General features: G+C 42.1%; 1 protein-coding gene across 1 annotated transcript in view; it reads right to left on the bottom strand.

Moving 5' to 3' along the window:
- LOC115138541 (kinesin-like protein KIF26A) overlaps positions 1–18,005 on the bottom strand; it is a 103,760-nt gene extending 85,755 nt beyond the window's left edge. Inside the window, exon 1 of the mRNA XM_065025717.1 lies at positions 17,652–18,005. Within this exon, the coding sequence (XP_064881789.1) occupies positions 17,652–17,900 (249 nt within the window). The 5' untranslated portion in view covers positions 17,901–18,005. The remainder of the gene's footprint in view (positions 1–17,651) is intronic.
- Between the last annotated feature and the right edge of the window lie 4,821 nt (positions 18,006–22,826).

Genomic DNA, 22,826 nt, shown 5'->3' with positions numbered 1-22,826 from the left:
TGTGAGGAGCTGCAAGCCCAGAAAAAGCCATCACCCTCCCAGAATCCTTGTCACACAGCAAGGGCAAAGTGCTGAGGCAGCAGCCAGACACCCAAGCAGATAGAGCCTGTTGGTATTCCCATCACGCACGCACGCACGCACGCACGCACGCACGCACGCACGCACGCACACACACACACACACACACACACACACACACACACACACAGTGGTGTAAAGTACTTAAGTAAAAATACTTGAAAGTATTACTTACGTAGTTTTTTGGGGTATCTGTACTTTACTTTACTATTTATATTTTTGACAACTTTTACTTTGACTTCACTTCGTTCCGAAAAAAAATTATGTACTTTTAACTCCATATATTTTCCCTGACACCCAAAAGTATTTGTTGCATTTTGAATGCTTAGCAGGACAGGAAAATGGTTGAATTAACACACTCAAGAGAACATCCCTGGTCATCCCTACTGCCTCTTATCTGGCAGACTCACTAAACAGAGAACATCCCTGGTCATCCCTACTGCCTCTTATCTGGCAGACTCACTAAACAGAGAACATCCCTGGTCATCCCTACTGCCTCTTATCTGGCAGACTCACTAAACACAAATGCTTCATTTGTAAATGATGTGTTGGAGTGTGCCCCTAGCTAAATGTAAATAAAAAACACAACACAATTGTGCCATCTGGTTTGCTTAATATAAGGACTTTTAAATTATTTATACTTGTACTTTTACTTTGATACATTTTAGAAATTACATTTCCTTTTCATACTTAAGTATGTTTAAAACCAAATACTTTTAGACTTTTACTCAAGTAGTATTATACTGGGTGGCTTTCACTTTTACTTGAGTCATTTTCTATTAAGGTATCTTTACCTTTACTCAAGTATGACAGTTGGGTATTCTTTCCACCACTACACACATACACTCGGTACTGGTACCCCCTGTATATAGCCTCATGTGTTGCTTTTTTGGTATTCTTTTTTTAACTTTCATTTATTTAGAAAATATTTTCTTAACTCTTATTTTCTTAAAAGTGCATTGTTAGTTAAGGGCTTGTATGTAAGCATTTCACTGTAAGGTCTACACCTGCTGTATTCGGTGCATGTGACAAATACAATTTGATTTGATTTGACATATACACACATTCGGACACACACATAGGTCCAGCAGGCAGAGTCGTATGGAACTGGCCTATCACCTTCCCAATGTCTGAATTTACAGTCACAGAGTAACCAAGGACATAGCACCTGTATAGGGGCATTGCCAAGAAATGTGTCACTATTGACTATGGTTTCCATGATGGGTTCATGATGGTTTTTCCCAAATAGTAAACAAACATGCCCCATTCCGCAGGTTCAGGGTTAAAGGGCGGGATAATCCATGGTTTTCTTCTGAGCTGTCTCGTATTATTCACGACCGTAATCTAGCCTGGGCTAAAGCAAGGAAATCATGTTCTGATGCTGATTGGCTTATTTTTAGGCAGTTACGAAACAAGTGTTCTTTTCTTCCATGAAGGCTGAATAATTTATGTCTGTTACCACTGATAACCTGAATGACCCTAGAAAGTTTTGGAAGGCTATTAAGTCTATGTCTGGTAACAGTAATGGTGTTTGATTCAGTGTCCTCTGCCTCTGTACAACCCTGTGTGGATGAACCAGTGAGAGCTGGTCAAACTTTTAGCTTTTTGCCATTCTCAGTGCAGATGGTACATAAAGCCATGAAATCCTTAGATCAGAGAAAGCCTGCAGGTCCTGATCTTTTGGATCCCTGCTTTTTAAATCTGGCAGCTGATTTCAAAGCTGAAACACTTACATATCTGTTCAATCTAACCCTGGAATGTAAGGAAATTCAAAAGATCTGGAAATCAGCGTTTGTTCTACCACTTTTAACCTTTTGTGACTAGGGGGCAGTATTTTCATTTTTGGAAAAATAACGTTCCCGTAGTAAACAGGATATTTTGTCAGGACAAGATGCTAGAATATGCATATTATTGACAGCTTAGGATAGAAAACACTCTAAAGTTTCCAAAACTGTAAAAATATTGTTTGTGAGTATAACATAACTGATGTTGCAGGCGAAAGCCTGAGAAAAATCCAATCCGGAAGTGCCTCGTGTTTTGAAAGCGCTGCGTTCCAATGCGTCCCTATTGAGCAGTGAATGGGCTATCAACCAGATTACTCTTTCTCCGTATTCCCGAAGGTGTCTACAGCATTGTGACGTAGTTTAACGCATTTATGTTGACGAATACCCGTAAGCGACTACATTGCGCAAGTGGTCACCTGGTGGCTCCCAGAGTGACTCTCGCGTAAAATACAGAGGTAGCCATTATTCCAATCGGTCCTACTGAAAAACTAATTGTCCCGGTGGATATATTATCGAATAGATATTTGAAAAACACCTTGAGGATTGATTCTAAACAAATTTTCTGTCAATATTATGGAGCTAATTTTGAATATTTTTCGGCGTTTTCGTGACTGCAATTTCCGGGCGATTTCTCAGCCAAACGTGAAGAACAAACGGAGCTATTTCGCCTACAAAAATAATATTTTTGGAAAAAAGGAACATTTGCTATCTAACTGGGAGTCTTGTGAGTGAAAACATCCGAAGCTCATCAAAGGTAAACGATTTGCTTTTCCGCTACCAAGTTACCTGCTGCTAGCTGGACAAAATGCTATGCTAGGCTATCGATAAACTTACACAAATGCTTGTCTAGCTTTGGCTGTAAAGCATATTTTGAAAATCTGAGATGACAGGGTGATTAACAAGAGGCTAAGCTGTGTATCAATATATTTCATTTGTGATTTTCATGAATAGGAATATTCTCGAGGAATATTTATGTCCGTTGCGTTATGCTAATTAGTGTCAGTCGATGATTACACTCCCGCCTGCGGGATGGGGAGTCACTAAGGGGGAGATACAACTCTTTTAAATAATTATAGGCCGATCTCAAAGCTGTCACCCCTAGTGAAAATACTTTAACCTGTTGCTTCTACTCGGGACGCTTGCGTCCCAACTAGAGCTCTGGAAATGCAAATGCGCTACGCTAAATGCTAATAGTATTAGTTAAAACTCAAAAGTTCATTAAAATACACATGCAGGGTATCGAATTAAAGCTACACTCGTTGTGAATCCAGGCAACAAGTCATATTTTTAAAATGCTTTTCGGCGAAAGCATGAGAAGCTATTATCTGATAGCATGCAACACCCCAAAAGACCCACAGGGGACGTAAACAAAATAATTAGCATTTCGGCGTTACACAAACCGCACAATAAAATAGAAAACATTCATTACCTTTCACCATCTTCTTTGTTGGCACTCCTAGATGTCCCATAAACACTATTTGGGTCTTTATTTCGATTAAATCGGTCCATATAAAGCCTAGATATCGTTATATGTAGACTGTGTGATAAACGAAAAAAACATTGTTTCAAAACGTAACGTCATTTTTAAAATTCAAAAAGTCGACGATAAACTTTCACAAAACACTTCGAAATACGTTTGTAATGCAACTTTAGGTATTAGTAAACGTTAATAAGCGATAAAATTCATCAGGAGGCGATGTAAAGATCATTAGCTGTCCGTCTGGAAAAATGTCCGGCTAGAAACTCAACGAAAATATCCGGTCCTAGGCCGGAGGAGATACGGTGTCCTGTATGTGTTTGACCAAGAAAAAACTCGAAGGGAAATGACAAGACTCTAGACACCCTGTGGAAGCTGTAGGTACTGCAACCGCAGTCAATTAATTGTGGTTCACGTTTATCAATGGGTTCAAGTAGCGCATGGATATATTTTCCCCATTTTCAGTGATCAGTTTTTCCTGTGCTTTTCGATGTAAATGCCGTTCTGGTAAAGCCACAGCAGTGATTTAACCAGTTTTTTAAACGTCTGAGTGTTTTCTATCCACACAGACTAAGCAAATGCATATACTATATTCCTGGCATGAGTAGCAGGGCGCTGAAATGTTGCGCGATTTTTAACAGAATGTTCAAAAAAGTAGAGGGTCGACTTAAGAGGTTAAACCCTTGTGAGTGAACAGCTAAAATAGTTTTTATTTACTAACTCTATTTTATCAATGTACCAATCGGGCTTCAGGAAGAAGCATAGCACAATTACAGCAGCCTGAAGGTTTTAAATTATATCACTGAAGCCCTTGACAAAAAACATCACTGTGTCTCACTTTTTATTGATCTCTCTAAGGCACATATGTCAGAGTCAAGGCCCGCGGGCCACATCCGCCCGCAAGAAGGTTTTTTACGGCCCCTGGGATGATCTTGATTTATTATTAGAACCGGCCCGCAGCAAGCCGGCAGCCCGCAGATCTTTTACACGCACCAATACTACATTTCCCACAATGCAAAGGTGACGCACCGAGCAGTAGGCTGCTTCATTTCAATATTTATTGGCACAGCAGTCGTCAGCATCACAGTAAAATTAACTTTCAGATACCCATCAAAAATGGCAAAACGGAAGGTGGATACTGAGAACCGGGGGTTTCAAACAAGGTGGGAGTCGGAGTATATGTTCACGAAGGTAGCTGGAAAACCTGTGTGTCTTCTGTGTGGAGAAAGTGTGGCGGTACTGAAAGAGTATAATCTGAGACGACATTATGAAACGAAACACGCGGACAAAAACAAGAATATGGACATGGAACAAAGGCTACAAAAGGCAGAGGAATTAAGTTTTATTTTGGCAGAAGAGATCGCTAAATCAGCCCGGCCATTTACGGAGGGGGATTTCATCAAAAACTGCATGATTAAAGTTTGTGACGAAGTTTGCCCAGAAAAAAGGCAACTCTTTTTAAATGTGAGTCTGAGCAGAAACACCATTGCCGAGAGAGTAGACCAGTTGTCCATCAATCTAAAAGAGCAGCTTGTGAAAAAGGGAAAAGATTTTATTGCATATTCCTTGGCTGTGGATGAGAGCACCGACATTTCTGACATTGCCCAGTTGTCAATTTTCATCCGCGGAGTGGACTCCAACCTAAGCGTGACAGAGGAGTTTTTGGCTTTACGTCCTATGCATGGCACAACTACGGGGCATGATTTGTATGAAGAGGTGTCAAGATGTGTAAATGAGATGGAGCTGCCTTGGGAAAAACTCGTGGGTTTGACAACCGACGGAGCACCTGCGATGTGTGGACACAGGAGCGGACTGGTGGCGAAGATACGGGAAAAGATGCAAGAGGAAAACGCGACAGGTGAGCTGACAGCTTATCATTGTATCATACACCAGGAAGCGTTGTGCGGTAAAGCCTTGAAAATGGAGCATGTAATGAGCATCATCACGCGCACAGTTAACTTTATCAGAGCCAAAGGTTTGAATCACCGCCAGTTCAAGGCATTTCTGACGGAGTTAGAAACGGAGCATGGTGATTTGCCTTATCACACAGAGGTGCGATGGCTAAGCCAGGGAAAGGTGCTTCAAAGATGTTTCGAGCTTCGTGAGGAGATTTGTCTGTTCTTGGACAGCAAAGGGAAAGACACAACACAACTCCGAGACGAAATGTTTCTGTGTGAAATGGCTTTTCTGTGTGACATTACGAGTCATCTGAATGCAATAAACTTGCAGCTGCAGGGTCGGGATCGTGTCATCTCTGATATGTACAGTACAGTGAAGGCATTTAAAACCAAACTGACTCTGTGGGAGACGCAGATGCGGAAAGAAAATTTGAGCCACTTTCCCAGCTGCCAGACCATGAAAGAGAAGCTCTCTACCAGTGCGTTCCCGAGCACACAGTTGGCTGATAAAATAGGTATGCTTGCCGCTGACTTTCGACGCCGATTTGCTGACTTTGAAGCACAAAAAAGCAGGTTGGAACTGCTCGGTAACCCATTTGCTGTTGACGTGGAAAGCTCACCACCAAACCTCCAAATGGAGTTGATTGACCTCCAATGCAATGATGCACTGAGGGCAAAATATGCGGCAGTGGGTGCTGCGGAGTTCGCCCGTTTCCTCCCGGCACAATGCCCCAGCTGCGCATCCAGGCTGCTCAAACGTTGTCTATGTTTGGCAGCACATACCTGTGTGAACAACTATTTTCTTTGATGAACCTGAACAAAACATCACACAGAAGTCGACTTACTGCTGAACACCTCCACTCAATTCTGAGGATTTCTTCAGCTCAGAGCCTTACCCGAACATTGATGAACTTGTGGAAAAGATGGGACACCACCAAGTATCACCCTCAACCTCAAACAAGTGAACATTACTGTGCAATCACATATTTAGAGTTTTTACTCAGTTCAAGTTTAAAAGTTAAAATTTAATATTTGTTTTCACTGCATGTTACTTCTCCTTAAACAAAGTGTTGTTTTTGATTAATAGATTTTTGCACTTTATTTTTTGTATTTCAATCCAATTATATTTTAAAAATATTTCAGTTGAGTGGATGATAGAAAATTGCTATTATTGTTTTTTCTTTGAAGTAAATTTAGCCCACTTTTGCTAAAATAGAAAATATAGTCTACTGATGGTGCCTTGAATACCGGTTTCTTTCATTTAATGTTCATGTTATGGGGATATTTATATAAAGGAAATTTGTCTTTTGTGTCTGTTGAAAATTAAAGATTACTGACAGAGCCATAAGAAAATATTGCTTTATTTATCTGATCATATTGTAATATATTTGTTAGGTTTTCAGTAGGTTCAATTAGGTTCACTAGACTATATGCGTCATTTAAAAAAATTTCAATGAACATTCGAACAGTCCGGCCCTCGTCTTGTAGCTGATTTTTTTATTTGGCCCTCCGTCCATTTGACTTTGACACCCCTGCTCTAAGGCTTTTGATACAGGCAGCGATTGTCGAGTGTAGGTCTTTCGGAGCATGCAGTTGCATGATTTGCAAACTATCTGTCCGATAGTCTGATAGAACTCAATTTGATGGACTCAAGTCTGTTAAATTGTCTGTCTGTAATGTTGTGTCCTAAGGCTCTGTACTTGGTCCTCTCTTATTCAATATTTATATAAATAATTTAGACAAAAATGTCCAAAATGCACAACTTCATTTTTATGCTGATGATACTACTGTTACTGTTGTGCCTCATCTCTTATAAAAGCTTTCCAGAACTTGCAAAATGCTTTTTATACTGTTCAACATACCTTGTGTCAATTGAAGCTTATCCTCAATACTGACAAAACTAAACTAATGGTGTTTTCTAAAGCAAGAAATAAACCTCTTAGCTTTTCACCTATTATTACCTGTCAGGGCAATGAGATTGAGTCTGTAACCTCATATAAATATCTTGGAACTTTAATTGATGACGGCCTCACTTTTAAATTGCATATTCAACAACTTACAAAAAAAATTTAAGCTGAAATTGGGATTTTATTTTAGGAATAAGGCCTGTTTTTCTTTTGAAGCCAGGAGGCTAGTATCAGCTACATTTATGCCTTTACTAGACTATGGGGATATTTTATATATGAATGCTTCCGCTCAGTGTTTGAGACCAATGACACCCTTTACCATGGCACTTTGAGATTTATTTTAAACTGCAAAACCCTTACGCACCACTGCACTTTGTATACCAGGGTTGGCTGGCCTTCTCTCGTCACTCGTAGGCTCAGTCACTGGTATACTTTTATTTACAAAGCCATTTTGGGTTTACTACCTTTTTATTTGGGCATTTTTATTGTTCAGAAATGTGGTGGGTACTGTCTTCGTTCGCTGGACTTTATCCTGCTAACTGTTCCAAATGTCCCAACTGAATTTGGTAAAAGGGCTTTTATGTACTCTGCGCCATCGTCTTGGAACGCTTTACAAAATACTTTTAAACTGGAAGAACTTGTCCCGATTGGTATTTTTAAAATCACTGATGAATGATCTTGAGACTGATTCTGTTTTTAATTTGCTGTTTTTGATTTTGTTATACTCTTGTGAATTCTATGGCTTTTACTAGATTACTTGTAGTTTTTCATGAGGTTTGTCTGTAATTTTTTGTAATGACTTGGTGCTGCCTATCTTGGCTAGGACGCTCTTGAAAAAGAGATTTTAAATCTCAATGAGCCCTTCCTGGTTAAATAAAGGTTTAATAATAATACAAATACAAGCATAGACTGATAGCAGTTGGTTTTCTATGTTCAACCAGCCAAATGGCCTAGAGACTGTATTTCAATGAGAAGTATTGACAACTAAACAATTAGGATTGTCCTTGTTGCTCTTGTAGTGAGATTTAAGAGTATTCTCAGCACAAATTCATCCAATGTCTCTCTCTCTCTCTCTAGCTATCTTTTTCTTTCTTGTTGTCACGCCCTGACCATAGAGAGCTGTTTATTCTTTATGTTGGTTGGGTCGGGGTGTGATTTAGGGTGGGTTATCTAGGGGAATTGTATTTCTATGGTGGCCTGATTTGGTTCCCAATCAGAGGCAGCTGTTTATCGTTGTCTCTGATTGGGGATCATATTTAGGTAGCCATTTTCCCATTGTGTTTTGTGGGATCTTGACTATGTTTGTGTGTAGTTGCTTTCTGCACTGTATGTAGCGGCACGTTTCATTTATTCACTTTATTGTTTTTGTGCTTTAAGTTTCTCTTCTAAATAAAAGGATGGAAACATACCACGCTGCATCTTGGTCCACTCATTTCAACGAGCGTGACACTTGTACACACACATCCACACTCATCTCTGCTCAAAGAGCGGGATGCTCAACCATGAAATGAGCAGTAACATTAACTTTGACTGGCATTTTCACACAGAGTAGATATTTACGGAGCACCGTATATCAGGGTAAACTCCCAACAATACAGAATATGCCAGCGTATACCAAAGAGGCAGTTGGAGACAAACTAACACACACACACACGCACACAGGCACACACACACAGTCACGTGCACTCACAATTGGTAAACACTGTCAAACAGGGCTGTCTTGTATTGGCAGGTGAGCCAGAGACAAAGCAGCTTTCCATAAACAGATGTCCAGTTGAGACTGAGGGGGGAAAGCAAACACGACAATGTCAAGTCTAGATTACCCACAATGCCCATAGTGATCCAATCTGTTTGTTCTGAGGAGGGGAGGCTCACCTGCCATGCCCCGAGAGGCTGGACTTAGAGTTTGCCGAATGCAGATCCATCTTGGCAAGGATACACAGCGCTGGCGTTCTCTTTCTGCACATTGCTCTAAGGCTGGTGATTTGTCTTCCACCAATTTATTGCGCTTTATGGAGCCAGGGGAAGAATACTTCAAACTCAGCCCACTTCTCTGATAATCACACTGGAAATTTATCTGAACAATTATGTTTTCTCCGATACTCTGAATCAATTCCAGAGATGTGCTCCTGACAGCCAGGCTATGGTACATCTCAGTTCATTATGATGCATCAGGGCAGCCTGACAGCACACGGCAATCTATGTCCACACACAAACACAAACACACTGGCTGTCAGGAGCACACACACATACTTCTTCCTCGTGAGCTAGTCATGCTGATTTGTGACTCATTTCAGGAGACTAGGCATATGTCGAGCATCACTACTTCACAGAAGAGGCATTTGAACGTAAACAAAAAAATAAAATAAAATATTCTGGAACATATGAACTTTTATGTGCCTCAATAACAAACTTGCATGCCATCTGTAATTATGAATGAAAATGTTAAATTACGAGCCACAGAAAAAGACAGGGACATTGGCTTAACCACAGAAAAAGACAGGGACATTCCCGCTAGCCATGTTAGGCTGAGATAATAAATGGGCTGGATATGCCGAGAGATGAGTTCGGATTGATCTGCCATGTAGTATGCTTCTGTTTATAACATAAACTGCTCAGTATGTGTAGGTAATCCTTTCTAACGCAGCTTTTTATAAAGATATCAGGACGAACTGTGATAATGTTGCTAATGCTCTCCACTCTCCACTTTCTGGAGGACCAAGTTTTGAAATCAGTGGAATTCCCGGTGGAAGCAAAGTATGATCGCTCAGGAGATGGAGGAAATTCAGGCGTTTGTTTATGCGGAGGGCGTCGAAAAGAGAATACACAAAGGCTGTTATATAGATCACCTGTCTCTGGATTACATCTTCAAACTAAGGGCAACCATGGCATCTGTGAAAGAGAGGGAAAAGCATTCATTCATGTATATGGGTAAGAGTGTCTCATTAGCTACATTTTCAGATATGATACATTTCTAATTCTGTCAGAAAGTAATTTTCATTGTAAGTTAAGGCATACTATTGGCTAGCTAGCTAACTTTAGCTGGCTGACTAGCTCGCTAGCTAAAGTTACGTGTATGATTTTTGTAGTAACATTATTCGTATCTCAGAGCCATTTGTATTGCTATTCATAGCCTAATGTTAGCTAGCTAGCTAATACTGAACCTAGTTGGTTAGCTTTAGCTGCCTGTAGATTCATGCAGGATAGTAATGTTATGAGTTCATTGTTTAGCTAGCTACATGTCTAAACAAAAGACTCCACTTTGCAACTAACCAATTCACTGTACTGTTTACACATTCTGTATCCTGTGCATGTGACAAATAAACTTAGATTATATTTGATAGATTGTGTGTTTACCAAAGACAGTAATGTGAAGAACAGCATGACCTGAACCAAAGTCAAATCAGGATATAAAGTTAGGTCAACGAGACAGTGTCCAAGTTCTAAAATTCCCCTGTAGAATGCGTTGCTTTTAATCCGTCACACTCACAACAGCAAGCCGTTTTCTGTAATTAGCTTGCCATTAACTTGTTGGATAATGTGATGGTAAAATGTATTTAAATAAATTGAAAGAGAATCATGAAAAGTATTGTGAGTAATGCATTGTGAAAGGCAATTATATGAAGTATTTCTAGATAAAAAAAACTGGTGAAAAAGTTACTGTGTGATTTTGTGTGTTGTACTTAGTCTATTGAAAATGTGCCTAAAGTTTAGAAAAAACATCCTTTTTGATGATCTGTTTTCAGTTTTGTACTAAGAATTGTACAATTTTACCATATACTTTCAAAAGCTTGAGCGCTCTGAATCGTTTTAAGGTCATCATGTTGAATGATTATGGGAAAGCACAGGTGGAGCTTGCTTGTTTCACGGTAGGTATGACAATAATTTGAAGCTTTCACTACCATTAAAGACTAGAATTATGAAGCTAAACCCCCAGCACTAAGCTGCTCTCCCCTTCACCAGGTAAATGGGAGAACATCTGGACTGCCCCTTTTGCATCCAGTGCCAGCCAGCAGCAGTAGAGCCAGATGGTCTGAGCGGAGCACGTCTGTGTTTGTGGCTTGTCTAATCTTGTCCAGAGTCCGTCTGCTGTAGACTATCTCAGCACAGTGAGGAGTGCTGCCGAGAGGGGAGGAATGGCAGCTATTCCAGTACCTAAACAGATACCCTGCCCTGATGACCAGTGATGAGCATCAGCCTCCATGCTGTATGTATAAGCCTAGGTATGCCACACAGGCCAACCAACCAAAGTCCCCCTCGAAAGCTGTTTCCTGTGGCCCCGCCCTGAAGTGGACGGCCGTTTCCTCTTGTTGTTGCCAGACTGGAATAGAATCCGGAGGGGCACGGGGTGTAGGTGGGGGGGAGGGGGAGACCAACACATTATTGCTTTCTCTCAGACACACGTTGTCCTGTTTACAGACACTTGTCTCTTAGACACCACAAATGTGGTCATATGTGCAGACAATCATCCAGCAGAAGAAACAATCAAATGGCACAGTCCGGGAATGATGTATTAATGAGGTGACCAGGTAATGAAAATAGCAAATCAAAAGGAGAACAAAAGAGTCACTGAGTGCAGAAGCAGAGTGTGATGAGATTGTCCTCTGCTCCAACTCTGTACTGTTGACTGAGCCACGCAGATACCGCAGGGCTTGGCTGTGATTGATGCCTGTGTTATCTCTGCTGGTTGACATCAGATTATTGCTCTGCAGTTTAATACTGCGCACATGCCATAAAGCACAGCAGCACAGCCTAGCTGGCCTCACCAGAAAGGACATGGAGAAGGAGGCAGCCCACCTCACAGTGCACTCCTCTCCCCAGGCAAGGCTCTCTCTCAGCAGGTTCTGTAGGGTGGGACCTCACCCCTTCACCTCTACCCCCATCCCCGCCCAACCAATTACAACCAAACCATCCATAGCTCATATGATTACTAGTGAACAAAATAATGTATGATCCTACTTTTTTTCTTCAATGTGGTCATACTCTGTATCTACCTTAGGTTTTATGACTTCCCACAATCCTCTCACAACCCCTACCTTCCCCTGTCCTCATCAGTCTTGTCCACAACCCCCCTGCGGTGGACCTGAAAGCGTACACCTGTTCCAGCCCAGCCCGGCTACCTGAAACCCTATCCCACCCTATCCCACAGCAGAGGCTGGGTGAGCTGACAGACGGGTCAGAGGTCAATCAACAAAGGTAGAGATAACCCCCCCAGGCAAGCCTGAGAAACAGCAGCTAGCCAGGTGGACAGGTTCACTCAGTCTGACCCCTCCATCTCTCTTTCACTCTCTCTCTCGCTCTCTCTCTCCCTATCTCTCTCTCTCTCCCTCACATGTACCCACACATACATAAACACATTAATTTATGCAAAGTTCAGTAGAAATGTGTTCCCTAAAGTTTGGACACTAATGATACCTCTTCAGAAACTTAAATCTCTTGATTTGGATGCCTGGTGATCCCTGGCACTTACCCTGTCAACTCAACTCTGAATAGGCAGATGAGAAATTAACACGTGATTGTGTAAGCTCTGAAACGTCACCCAGGGCTACAAAGGTGGTGATGCATACATACTGAAATGGTCCAGATGGGTTGTTGTTCATGGCAACCAAAAACTTTCTTGAAATATCCTCTACAAAACACTTACATAAGCCCATAGTGGGATTTAGGAATGTGTACCTAGCCTGGACAGACAGGCACACACACACACACACACACACACACACACACACACACACACACACACACACACACACACACACACACACACACACACACACACACACACACACACACACACACACACACACACACACACACACTCTAAATACATAGTCAACTAACTAGGAGTACCTGTTCATCGTCCACTCTAACACATCAATTGAATTATTCATTATCAGCTTGTGAGGAAATAGCAGGCCTGTTCAGTCAGACTGCAAACACCAATAAAGCCAGCTCTCCACTGACCTCTACCTCCAACTGCTCGGATTAATCCAAGTCTTCAAGCCCATAAACCCCTGCAAGGCTTTCTCTGTTAGTCATTCTGTGTATCATGAAGTCCACTAAATTGCAGTTGATGAAGTCCACACTGTATTCATATTCCTAGGTGTTAGTAAAAAAGTAGCTATGTGGGGGTGTTGGTTATGGTTCTTGTTTCACTGACCTGTACCCCTTGGTTTAGTACTAACACAATATCTACTTATCTCTTCCAGCCATCACAACAACTCTGCATAATCTCACACTGGCCCTGGAACTGGCTCTGACTGTACTATGAACATAGACATACACAATGTAAGTGACAGGAATCTAAAAAAAACATTCCAACCTATGAATATATTGAATATATATATATTATAACTTACAATGCTCTTATATCAAACGCAATGAGAATACAAACTCACCTGAAGGAAAACACGAAAGAAAGTTTGTAAGGGAAATGTTTTCTTTGTACAGTGCATTTCATGAACTATAAACTTTGCTTCACAAGGAGCTTCAAGGATACATGCTTTGAAAGCAGAGTGACGATATACCAGCTTGTGTACAGTACCTAACAAACAATAGCCTGGCTGCTTTTCTTTCACTGAGCCCTTTCTTTTCTTTCAAGGTTTGGGTGATAGTCAGAGATAGGGAGGGAGGATACTTATTTCAACCACCATATCAAGTAACTGTCAGCCTGTCTAGAATAGGACCAGTGGCTTTAGAAGCTGCTGCCTGGCCATGGCTGAGGAATTAAAGCCCTTGTGGGTCACAATACCGCCAGGCTTTAGGGCCTGTAGAAACCCAACAGACCATTGTTGTCACTGACAGCCTGTCTAGAATAGGACCAGTGGCTTTAGAAGCTGCTGCCTGGCCATGGCTGAGGAATTAAAGCCCTTGTGGGTCACAATACCGCCAGGCTTTAGGGCCTGTAGAAACCCAACAGACCATTGTTGTCACTGACAGCCCCCTCACCTTTTCATGAGACAGCTGACAGTGCAGACAAAAAAAAACGTCCTCCTCCCAATTCATCAAACGGCATGGCCAAAATATTGACTAACCCTTTCAGGGCAGAAACCATCGGAAGGGGTGGATGAAGGGGGTATTGTTCATTAAATGCAGGTGGATCTGAGCCAGGTGTACAGGTCTGGTCTTTCTATAGGCATGTTGAATGTTGACAGATCCTCTGATTACGGTTGAGGGGTAATTAGTGCTTTGAACTTGAGGTTAGCCTTCACGTGATCATCTTACCCCCGATTATACCTCACCTTGCCTTCATGTCCAGCCACCTGAAATACAGTGTGTGATTTCTGCTGCAGCCATCCGGAATGTCTGATGTTTACTATTCAAATTGTTTGTTGGTTTTTAGTTATATTAATCAAATACTGTACATTAACCGGGTGAACGCCTTTGATTAAGGGAGAAAATCAAGTCTGCAGAACCTGTGTCTCCATTTAATCTGCCTCTTCGGTATCTGTCCTTTAAACTAAACCCATTCTACCAGGGCTTCTTTCAATGCGCTGTTGTCTAACAATGTCTGGTTAATGTGTGTCCAAGTCACTGTCTTTTACTGTAGAGCATTAAGTGAGGTGAAGTGGTATGGGTGATGTCAGACAAAGCACATGCCAGCTATAAAGATGTGGGGGACACAGGAACTGCTCCTCTGTGAACGAGACAGGCACTTAATGGCAGAGAGCGTGGAAAAAGACTAATTGCTGCCACTGGCTGTTCAGGCTGCAGCAGACCATAAAGAAAATAATGTGTCACATTCATTGTTCTAATGCTGACCCTGCGTTTCCTTCGACAACACCTCACAGCAATGCAGCAACCGTCTCCCTCCCAGCCCAGCTGTAGTGTATGCTGGCTGCTGCTACTCTGAGCTCCTTCAGGTTGACACTGAGCCAGTGGCCCAGAGCATAGAGACACTAGGAAGAACAGGAGTTCTTCAAGTTCCTAACAACATTAGACTGATCTGAGAGGGTTCTTTGAAGGACAAACAGGATAACACGAAAGCCACCTCTGAGGCATTTCACTGTCTGTGCATTTCCCAGTAAACCCAGGCTTCAGCATAGTACACTCTTTCAACCCAAATTGTCTTCCTTGAATGTATCTGCTGGCTGCTACTGATACTGTACTCAAACAATAAGTCTTCTGGAACTGGAGGAGGGGTTGTTTGGGGAGGCAGGCTGACTTCCTCATCACAAAAAAATGGGACGGCAGGAGGATAGAGGGAAACCCTCACATAAACAGCTCCCACTCTCACTTTCCCAGGGTAAACTCAGATGGCCCCCATCCACTATGACAGGTACAGCAGAACTCTGTAGCTCTGATGCCAGGAGCTCAAACATCCCACAACAGTCATCTTTCCACCACACATCACATGGCCCCATCCACTATGACAGGTACAGCAGAACTCTGTAGCTCTGATGCCAGGAGCTCAAACATCCCACAACAGTCATCTTTCCACCACACATCACATGGCCCTCTTCCACCAAAGAAAATCTGTGAAAGCCATTCATCTACGACCACATCCAGCTAGACCATCCAGGTGGGCAGCACAGGCCCAATGGGACAATGGAACCCTTTCTCCTGCAGATGGAGAATTCGATACTATGAGGGGAGCACTATAAGAGCACCCTGCCTTGGCTGTTTACCACCTTAGAATTAGGGCCCAATTTAGCCATCAACATGTGCATAATGGGAGAAGGAAGGGGCAGCCCCCATCCCACCCTTCAATCGCTCCACACCTGGAGAGGACCACACAGGTAACCGAGAGGGGAGGGTTCAGTTCTCATGGAGAAGGACTGGCAGGTGGGATAGTGTACATCTGTTGGGGGGGGTTACCCGGATCTGATATGATTTAGACCACCCCCACAGAGGAACTCGACCACATACAGATGAACACTTGAGTGATAAAGTTAAATTCCTCCCAAAAGTTTTCCCCAATCGTTTATCTCATCTCCCTTTTCCCATAAGAAACGAGGTGCTGAGGGGGTTCAGAGGAGGCTGGAGGGCTTGTAATCCAAGCTAAGCATGAGACAGTCCCTCCAACACGACAACAAAGGAGGACAAACCCTGGGGCAAACTTACGCAGCAGTGACATCAACAAAAAGGGCCTAAATTTAACAGCGGTGGGAATTGTGGGGCGAGCCATACAGGAACACTTTCAATGCATTGCGAAGGTCAACTGGGATTTGACTTCCTCCTCAGACTCCGCCACTAGCAGCTTGCTTATTCCCTCCTCCCCCCCTACTCTCCCCGACAGCAAAATAAAGACATAAGCATTGTTTAGCAAGACAATGGGCCACTTCCAGAGACCTTTCAGTCTCAGACGCTGAGTTTTCACATCCATAAACAGCGTGTGGCTGTGAGCAGCGAAATAAAAGACTTCACAGGAAGACTGGGACATTATAATCAGTGTCATTACCCTACAGCTTCTCATGACTCCAGTATTCACAGAGGAGAAGGACTTGATATGTATTACCTCTGCACCCAGCCAGAGGACAACCGCAGCTCTATAATAAGGTGTGTTTGTATGGGGAGTTATAGCCACAGCTACTACATGCTGGGAATACAGAGCTCACAAGGAGTTTCACAGCCATGTCTCACCCTGCCTTTGTGTACCCATCATAATAGAGTCTAGACTATGGCATAAGCACGTGGGCAGTGGGCTCAAACCTATTAGCAACTAGCCTGTACCACTGCACACTGACTCGGTACCGGTACCACCTGTATATAGCCTCCACACTGACTCTGTACCGGTACCACCTGTATATAGCCTCCACACTGACTCGGTACCGGTACCACCTGTATATAGCCTCCACACTGACTCGGTACCGGTACCACCTGTATATAGCCTCCACACTGACTCGGTACCGGTACCACCTGTATATCGCCTCGTTATTCTTATTGTGTTACTTTTTATTATTACTTTTTATTTTAGTCTACTTGGTAAATATTTTCTTCTTGAACTGCACTGTTGGTTTAAGGGCTTGTAAGTAAGCATTTTACTGTAAAGTCTACCCTTGTTGTATTCGGCGCATGTGGCAAATAAAGTTTGATTTGATTTGAGGTGCCCGTCAGTGATGAGGGCCACAGAGCAAAGCTGGGGAACGGGTCATGACCCTGACTTAGTCAGAATCACACTGTATGCCTTCACTGCTAGCTACACTGGGAGGAGGATGGCAAAAATAATTATTCTTAGCATGCCATCTGTGTGCCCCTCTATGACCTGCTGTATGGAACCCAGGCAGCCTGTCCCTGTTACACCAGCAGAGCATGAGGTTAACAAACACATCTCCCATTACTACCTGCCTCATAATGAAAGAGCCACCTCACTGGAATCATTTCAAGTGAGTGGGGGAAGGAGGTTATTACCATGCCATTGCAATATTATCCAAAAATCAACCAACAACATTATCAACTATGTAACCTTGGTGTAACGTTTATGAAAATGATTATTTTTGCATTATTGGTACTTAAAAGGCAATCAGCACTTGAGACTCATATTAAAGTAAAAAATTGCTTCACAAACCTTTAGTGAACTTGGGTCTGTCAAGGCCAGCGCTTGCCTCTTCAGCTCTGTCACATTCATTTGACATTGTTGGCAAAAGCTTCCTTTTCCATCCCTTCTCTCCGACTCTGAGATGGTCACGGACCCTGCGCCCTCCGGGGGTGGCCGGCTGCTGCACCGCGCGTCCTTTGCCAAGTGAAGTAGTTTCCTGGGACTCAGATCAACAGGGAACGGCGACTCTCCGCTAGGACAACCTTCCACCTTCGCCATTAGAGAAAAGCAACTCGGTTAAAATAAATTCACAGGTAGGACAATACGCTGGCGAGACGCACAAGCCCAGGTGTGGAAGTCTACTTGTCTGGAGTTGTTGGTTGACTGACAACCTGCATGAATGTCATAGGTAGACATGAGCACTACCAATTTGAAGAGGCAGGCTAAATGGGTTCCAAGACAAAAGGGTTGCGCTGCTGCGACAGGTTCTATTGAAAATCGGAACTGGTAATTTTAGCTTTATGCATATAACACTTACAGTAAACATGCGGTTGTCAGGGTCCAGTCCATGAGGTGCATTTCCCCAAAATGAGTTCATTCTCCCGGGTCTGGGTATCCCTAGTAGACGTGGTTCTCACATACACTCAATTATTAAGAATAATTTGTACAATGAAGAGTAGTCGTAGTTGTAAATTGAAGTGTCACTTCTAAATCTGCCAGCGAGTAAACATATTGTAGGCTAACCATGGTTGTGTCCTGCACTTGATCCGTGCTATGACGGGACAATCCGAGAGAAGTTTTGGCACACACTCTTTTAAATGGGTGGGGGAAACTTTTGAAAAACTTTTTGGCGCATGATTGGACACCGCAATAGTAAATCACTTAAAATCATAACCGTAGGTGCATGGATCAGACAGGGTAATTCAACGTGTGAGTTGTATTAGGTTTATAGGTTATTAGGCTAGCTATTTATAAAGCTTCTATATTATCATTGCATTACCCTAGTAAAATGACTAAGTTATTCATATAGCTTAATTTCGTAATATTATTTGAAATATAGTGATTTTTATTTTAGATTATTGTAATCAATGGTTTTATCCATTCTTTTTGTCAGTCACGCGAGCAGACACAGTTGCAGACATTGCTTCACTGACAAGATAATGGGTGCCGTACAGAGCCTACTTAGCTTTAAAGCCAATGCGTCCCGTTCTTGCTACTTTGGCGCCATCCTCTGGTAAATAGAAAGATTGCAGGATGGTTTTCGCAAAATAAGGGGTACAAGTTAAATATTTAATTAACACACTTTAAATATTTGATGTTGATGATGTAAGCCTCGTACTTCGTTGTGAGAATCCTTTCTACCCTCACATGACCCAATTGCAGAATTTTGTCTGTCTGTCTGTCTGTCTGTCTGTCTGTGTCGTCGACTGGGTTGAGTGGCTTTACGCTTGGCAGCGCAACTGGTTGCAAATTATAGGGGTTAACAGAATGAGGCCAGAATGAGGCCAATTTAATACTGCCAAACGTTTATTTTGTAATTACACATGCAGCTTAACATAAGCTATTCACCACAAAAGGCAAATACAAAATTCTCTGAATAATTTATCATAGATAAGAAAATGTGGTTTTTATCTGAAGCTACGGCCATGGTTATCAGACCACAGACACAATAGACAAATGAGCCGGAGTCACAATTCAAAAAATAGGTAGCCTAATATTATTGATAGTTACACAGTCTCAGGAATCAGGAATCAGGATAGGCTATTCCATTTCTTCCCCACTTCAGTTTTGTGTGACTCTCATTGCATTTAGAAATGAATCATTCTATCATATCGTCAAATTAAATGTTGGACAGAGATAGGGAAATCAAGTCTGTCATTGTGGCCTTTACTGACCCTTGCGTGCGCTTGTACTCGGCGCCTTTAACAGCGAATGAGCGCAGAGATTACAGTAGCCTTATTGTCTATTAAATCATTGAATGTTCGGGACCACAAAGCCCCATCCACCCTGCTACTCTATACTTGGTTCAAACTTTAAAAAATTATTTTAAAGAAGAGAAATCCAAGTCGGTGATCACGCTACGAAGTTGGCAACGTAGATAAGGCGCAGCTGACACTCAAGGGAGCTGTTCATGGTCCTGAAATGTACTGGAAATCCAGGTCTGTGGCTTTACTGGTCACTTTGTGTATCAAAGTACTTACTTATTAACGTTATATTTTTCAAGGTAGTTGGGCGAGTGGATTAGGCTACATTTTATGTTTGAGCAGCCTATGTTTCAGCTATTTACTGTAGCGTGCACTCACTCACCTTTGCTTTTCTCCTTAGAAGATGACTGGTAAATCCAAATATGATATCGGAGTCCACGAAGAATGTACCCAGATCTATGAGACTGGGGTTGGGCTTGTCAGCTCCAGAGGAGCCCGAGGAGTTTGGTAAAGCCATGAGGGAAATGTGCGTAATATTCCACGCCGTGGGTTACCGAATTGACATCTATATTTGTATATTCGTTTCCATTTCAGGATATATTTTCATAGATCCCAAACAATTGCATGGTTTCAATCCAAAAGGTATTCCGGACATCCAACAATGACTCGGAGAGAGCTTACTGTCTCTCCATGACAGCTCCACTCAATGCCCAACAATTGCGGCGTGTGCGCAAAAATATATCTCCTGTGCATGGCCAGCAGTCCAGCAAGACAATAAACCGATACAATCCATCCGTAATCCAAACCTTTATATCCACAGGTAGAGTATTTGTTTTTTAACTCCTCACGCCTGGTCTTTCAGCTCGCAGGTCTCGGAACGCAATCACATGCGCCTAAGGAGGATCACCTTTTGCAGTCCCCCCCCCCCCCACTCTCTCTCTCCTGCTCTCTCGCTCGCTCACTCACTCACCCAGTTGTGTAATTCATCCTTGCTGCGCTTCCTGCCGACTTGCTGGAGGCTCCAACATGTATTTATCACAGCAAACACGCACTAGAGAACAGCGGAATCCAATAGCTTCCCAATGACCCGGTTTGAGATCTTTGGTGGAACTTGTGCCATGACCCATTTAACTTAGTTGGATCGTCTTGTTTTTATTTTTTTTTTATTAAACTATTTTGTAGAGAAACCCCTGTATTTGTCAGCGCACTGTACGTAGTCAGCTCTTGCGCTTACGTCTTTTTGTAGCTTAGTGGAGTTTGGGCTATTAATTACGAGGCTAATAGATGGCTTAGTGGAGTTTGGGCTATTAATTACGAGGCTAATAGATGGCTTAGTGGAGTTTGGGCTATTAATTACAAGGCTAATAGATGGCTTAGTGGAGTTTGGGCTATTAATTACGAGGCTAATAGATGGCTTAGTGGAGTTTGGGCTATTAATTACGAGGCTAATAGATGGCTTAGTGGAGTTTGGGCTATTAATTACGAGGCTAATAGATGGCTTAGTGGAGTTTGGGCTATTAATTACGAGGCTAATAGATGGCTTAGTGGAGTTTGGGCTATTAATTACGTGGCTAATAGATGGCTTAGTGGAGTTTGGGCTATTAATTACGAGGCTAATAAATGGCTTAGTGGAGTTTGGGCTATTAATTACGAGGCTAATAGATGGCTTAGTGGAGTTTGGTCTATTAATTACAAGGCTAATAGATGGCTTAGTGGAGTTTGGGCTATTAATTACGAGGCTAATAGATGGCTTAGTGGAGTTTGGGCTATTAATTACGAGGCTAATAGATGGCTTAGTGGAGTTTGGGCTATTAATTACGAGGCTAATAGATGGCTTAGTGGAGTTTGGGCTATTAATTACGAGGCTAATAGATGGCTTAGTGGAGTTTGGGCTATTAATTACGAGGCTAATAGATGGCTTAGTGGAGTTTGGGCTATTAATTACGAGGCTAATAGATGGCTTAGTGGAGTTTGGGCTATTAATTACGAGGCTAATAGATGGCTTAGTGGAGTTTGGGCTATTAATTACGAGGCTAATAGATGGCTTAGTGGTGTATGGGCTATTAATTACGAGGCTAATAGATGGCTATGTGGAGTTTGGGCTATTAATTACGAGGCTAATAGATGGCTTAGTGGAGTTTGGGCTATTAATTACGAGGCTAATAGATGGCTTAGTGGAGTTTGGGCTATTAATTACGAGGCTAATAGATGGCTTAGTGGAGTTTGGGCTATTAATTACGAGGCTAATAGATGGCTTAGTGGAGTTTGGGCTATTAATTACGAGGCTAATAGATGGCTTAGTGGAGTTTGGGCTATTAATTACGAGGCTAATAGATGGCTTAGTGGTGTATGGGCTATTAATTACGAGGCTAATAGATGGCTATGTGGAGTTTGGGCTATTAATTACGAGGCTAATAGATGGCTTAGTGGAGTTTGGGCTATTAATTACGAGGCTAATAGATGGCTTAGTGGAGTTTGGGCTATTAATTACGAGGCTAATAGATGGCTTAGTGGAGTTTGGGCTATTAATTACGAGGCTAATAGATGGCTTAGTGGAGTTTGGGCTATTAATTACGAGGCTAATAGATGGCTTAGTGGAGTTTGGGCTATTAATTACGAGGCTAATAGATGGCTTAGTGGAGTTTGGGCTATTAATTACGAGGCTAATAGATGGCTTAGTGGTGTATGGGCTATTAATTACGAGGCTAATAGATGGCTTAGTGGTGTATGGGCTATTAATTACGAGGCTAATAGATGGCTTAGCTGCCTTCCAGTTCCAGATACAATTGGGACTTTTAAAGACATATTAATGTCTTATTTTCAAAGCATTTTCAAATACAGAGCTGTTTGAGTTGCAATTTTAATCAAGTAGATCATATCTATTTTGTGTGCTTTGAAAGCTGAACAGGGATGTTCTTTTAATAAAAATATTATCTGCTGTACACAGACCGAGGACTTCGTTTATAAGCAGACGGTCTTAACCGCCATAATGAACTCATTGGTACCTGGCACCTTTTGAAAATGTCATCTCTTTAAAGCACTTAGAAAGTTTGGTGGGTGTGAAGGTTTTCAAGTCTGATTTTAAATTATATTTCATTTCATCATTATGCGAGAGCAGAATACAATTCGATACACAATGCTGTGTGCTCATGGGTTTAATCAAAATGTAGGAATTGGGTAGGCTATGTTATTCAACCTTTATTTATTTAGATTTGGGCCATTTAAATAAAACACATCTTTAAAAGCAAGATTAACCTGAGGGATATCAAGGTGGCTTAAA

The sequence above is a fragment of the Oncorhynchus nerka genome, linkage group LG12 (genome assembly GCF_034236695.1).
Source record: "Oncorhynchus nerka isolate Pitt River linkage group LG12, Oner_Uvic_2.0, whole genome shotgun sequence".
NCBI lineage: Eukaryota > Metazoa > Chordata > Actinopteri > Salmoniformes > Salmonidae > Oncorhynchus > Oncorhynchus nerka.
The sequence above is the reverse complement of the archived record's forward strand: the minus strand, read 5'-3'. Positions and strand labels throughout refer to the sequence as shown.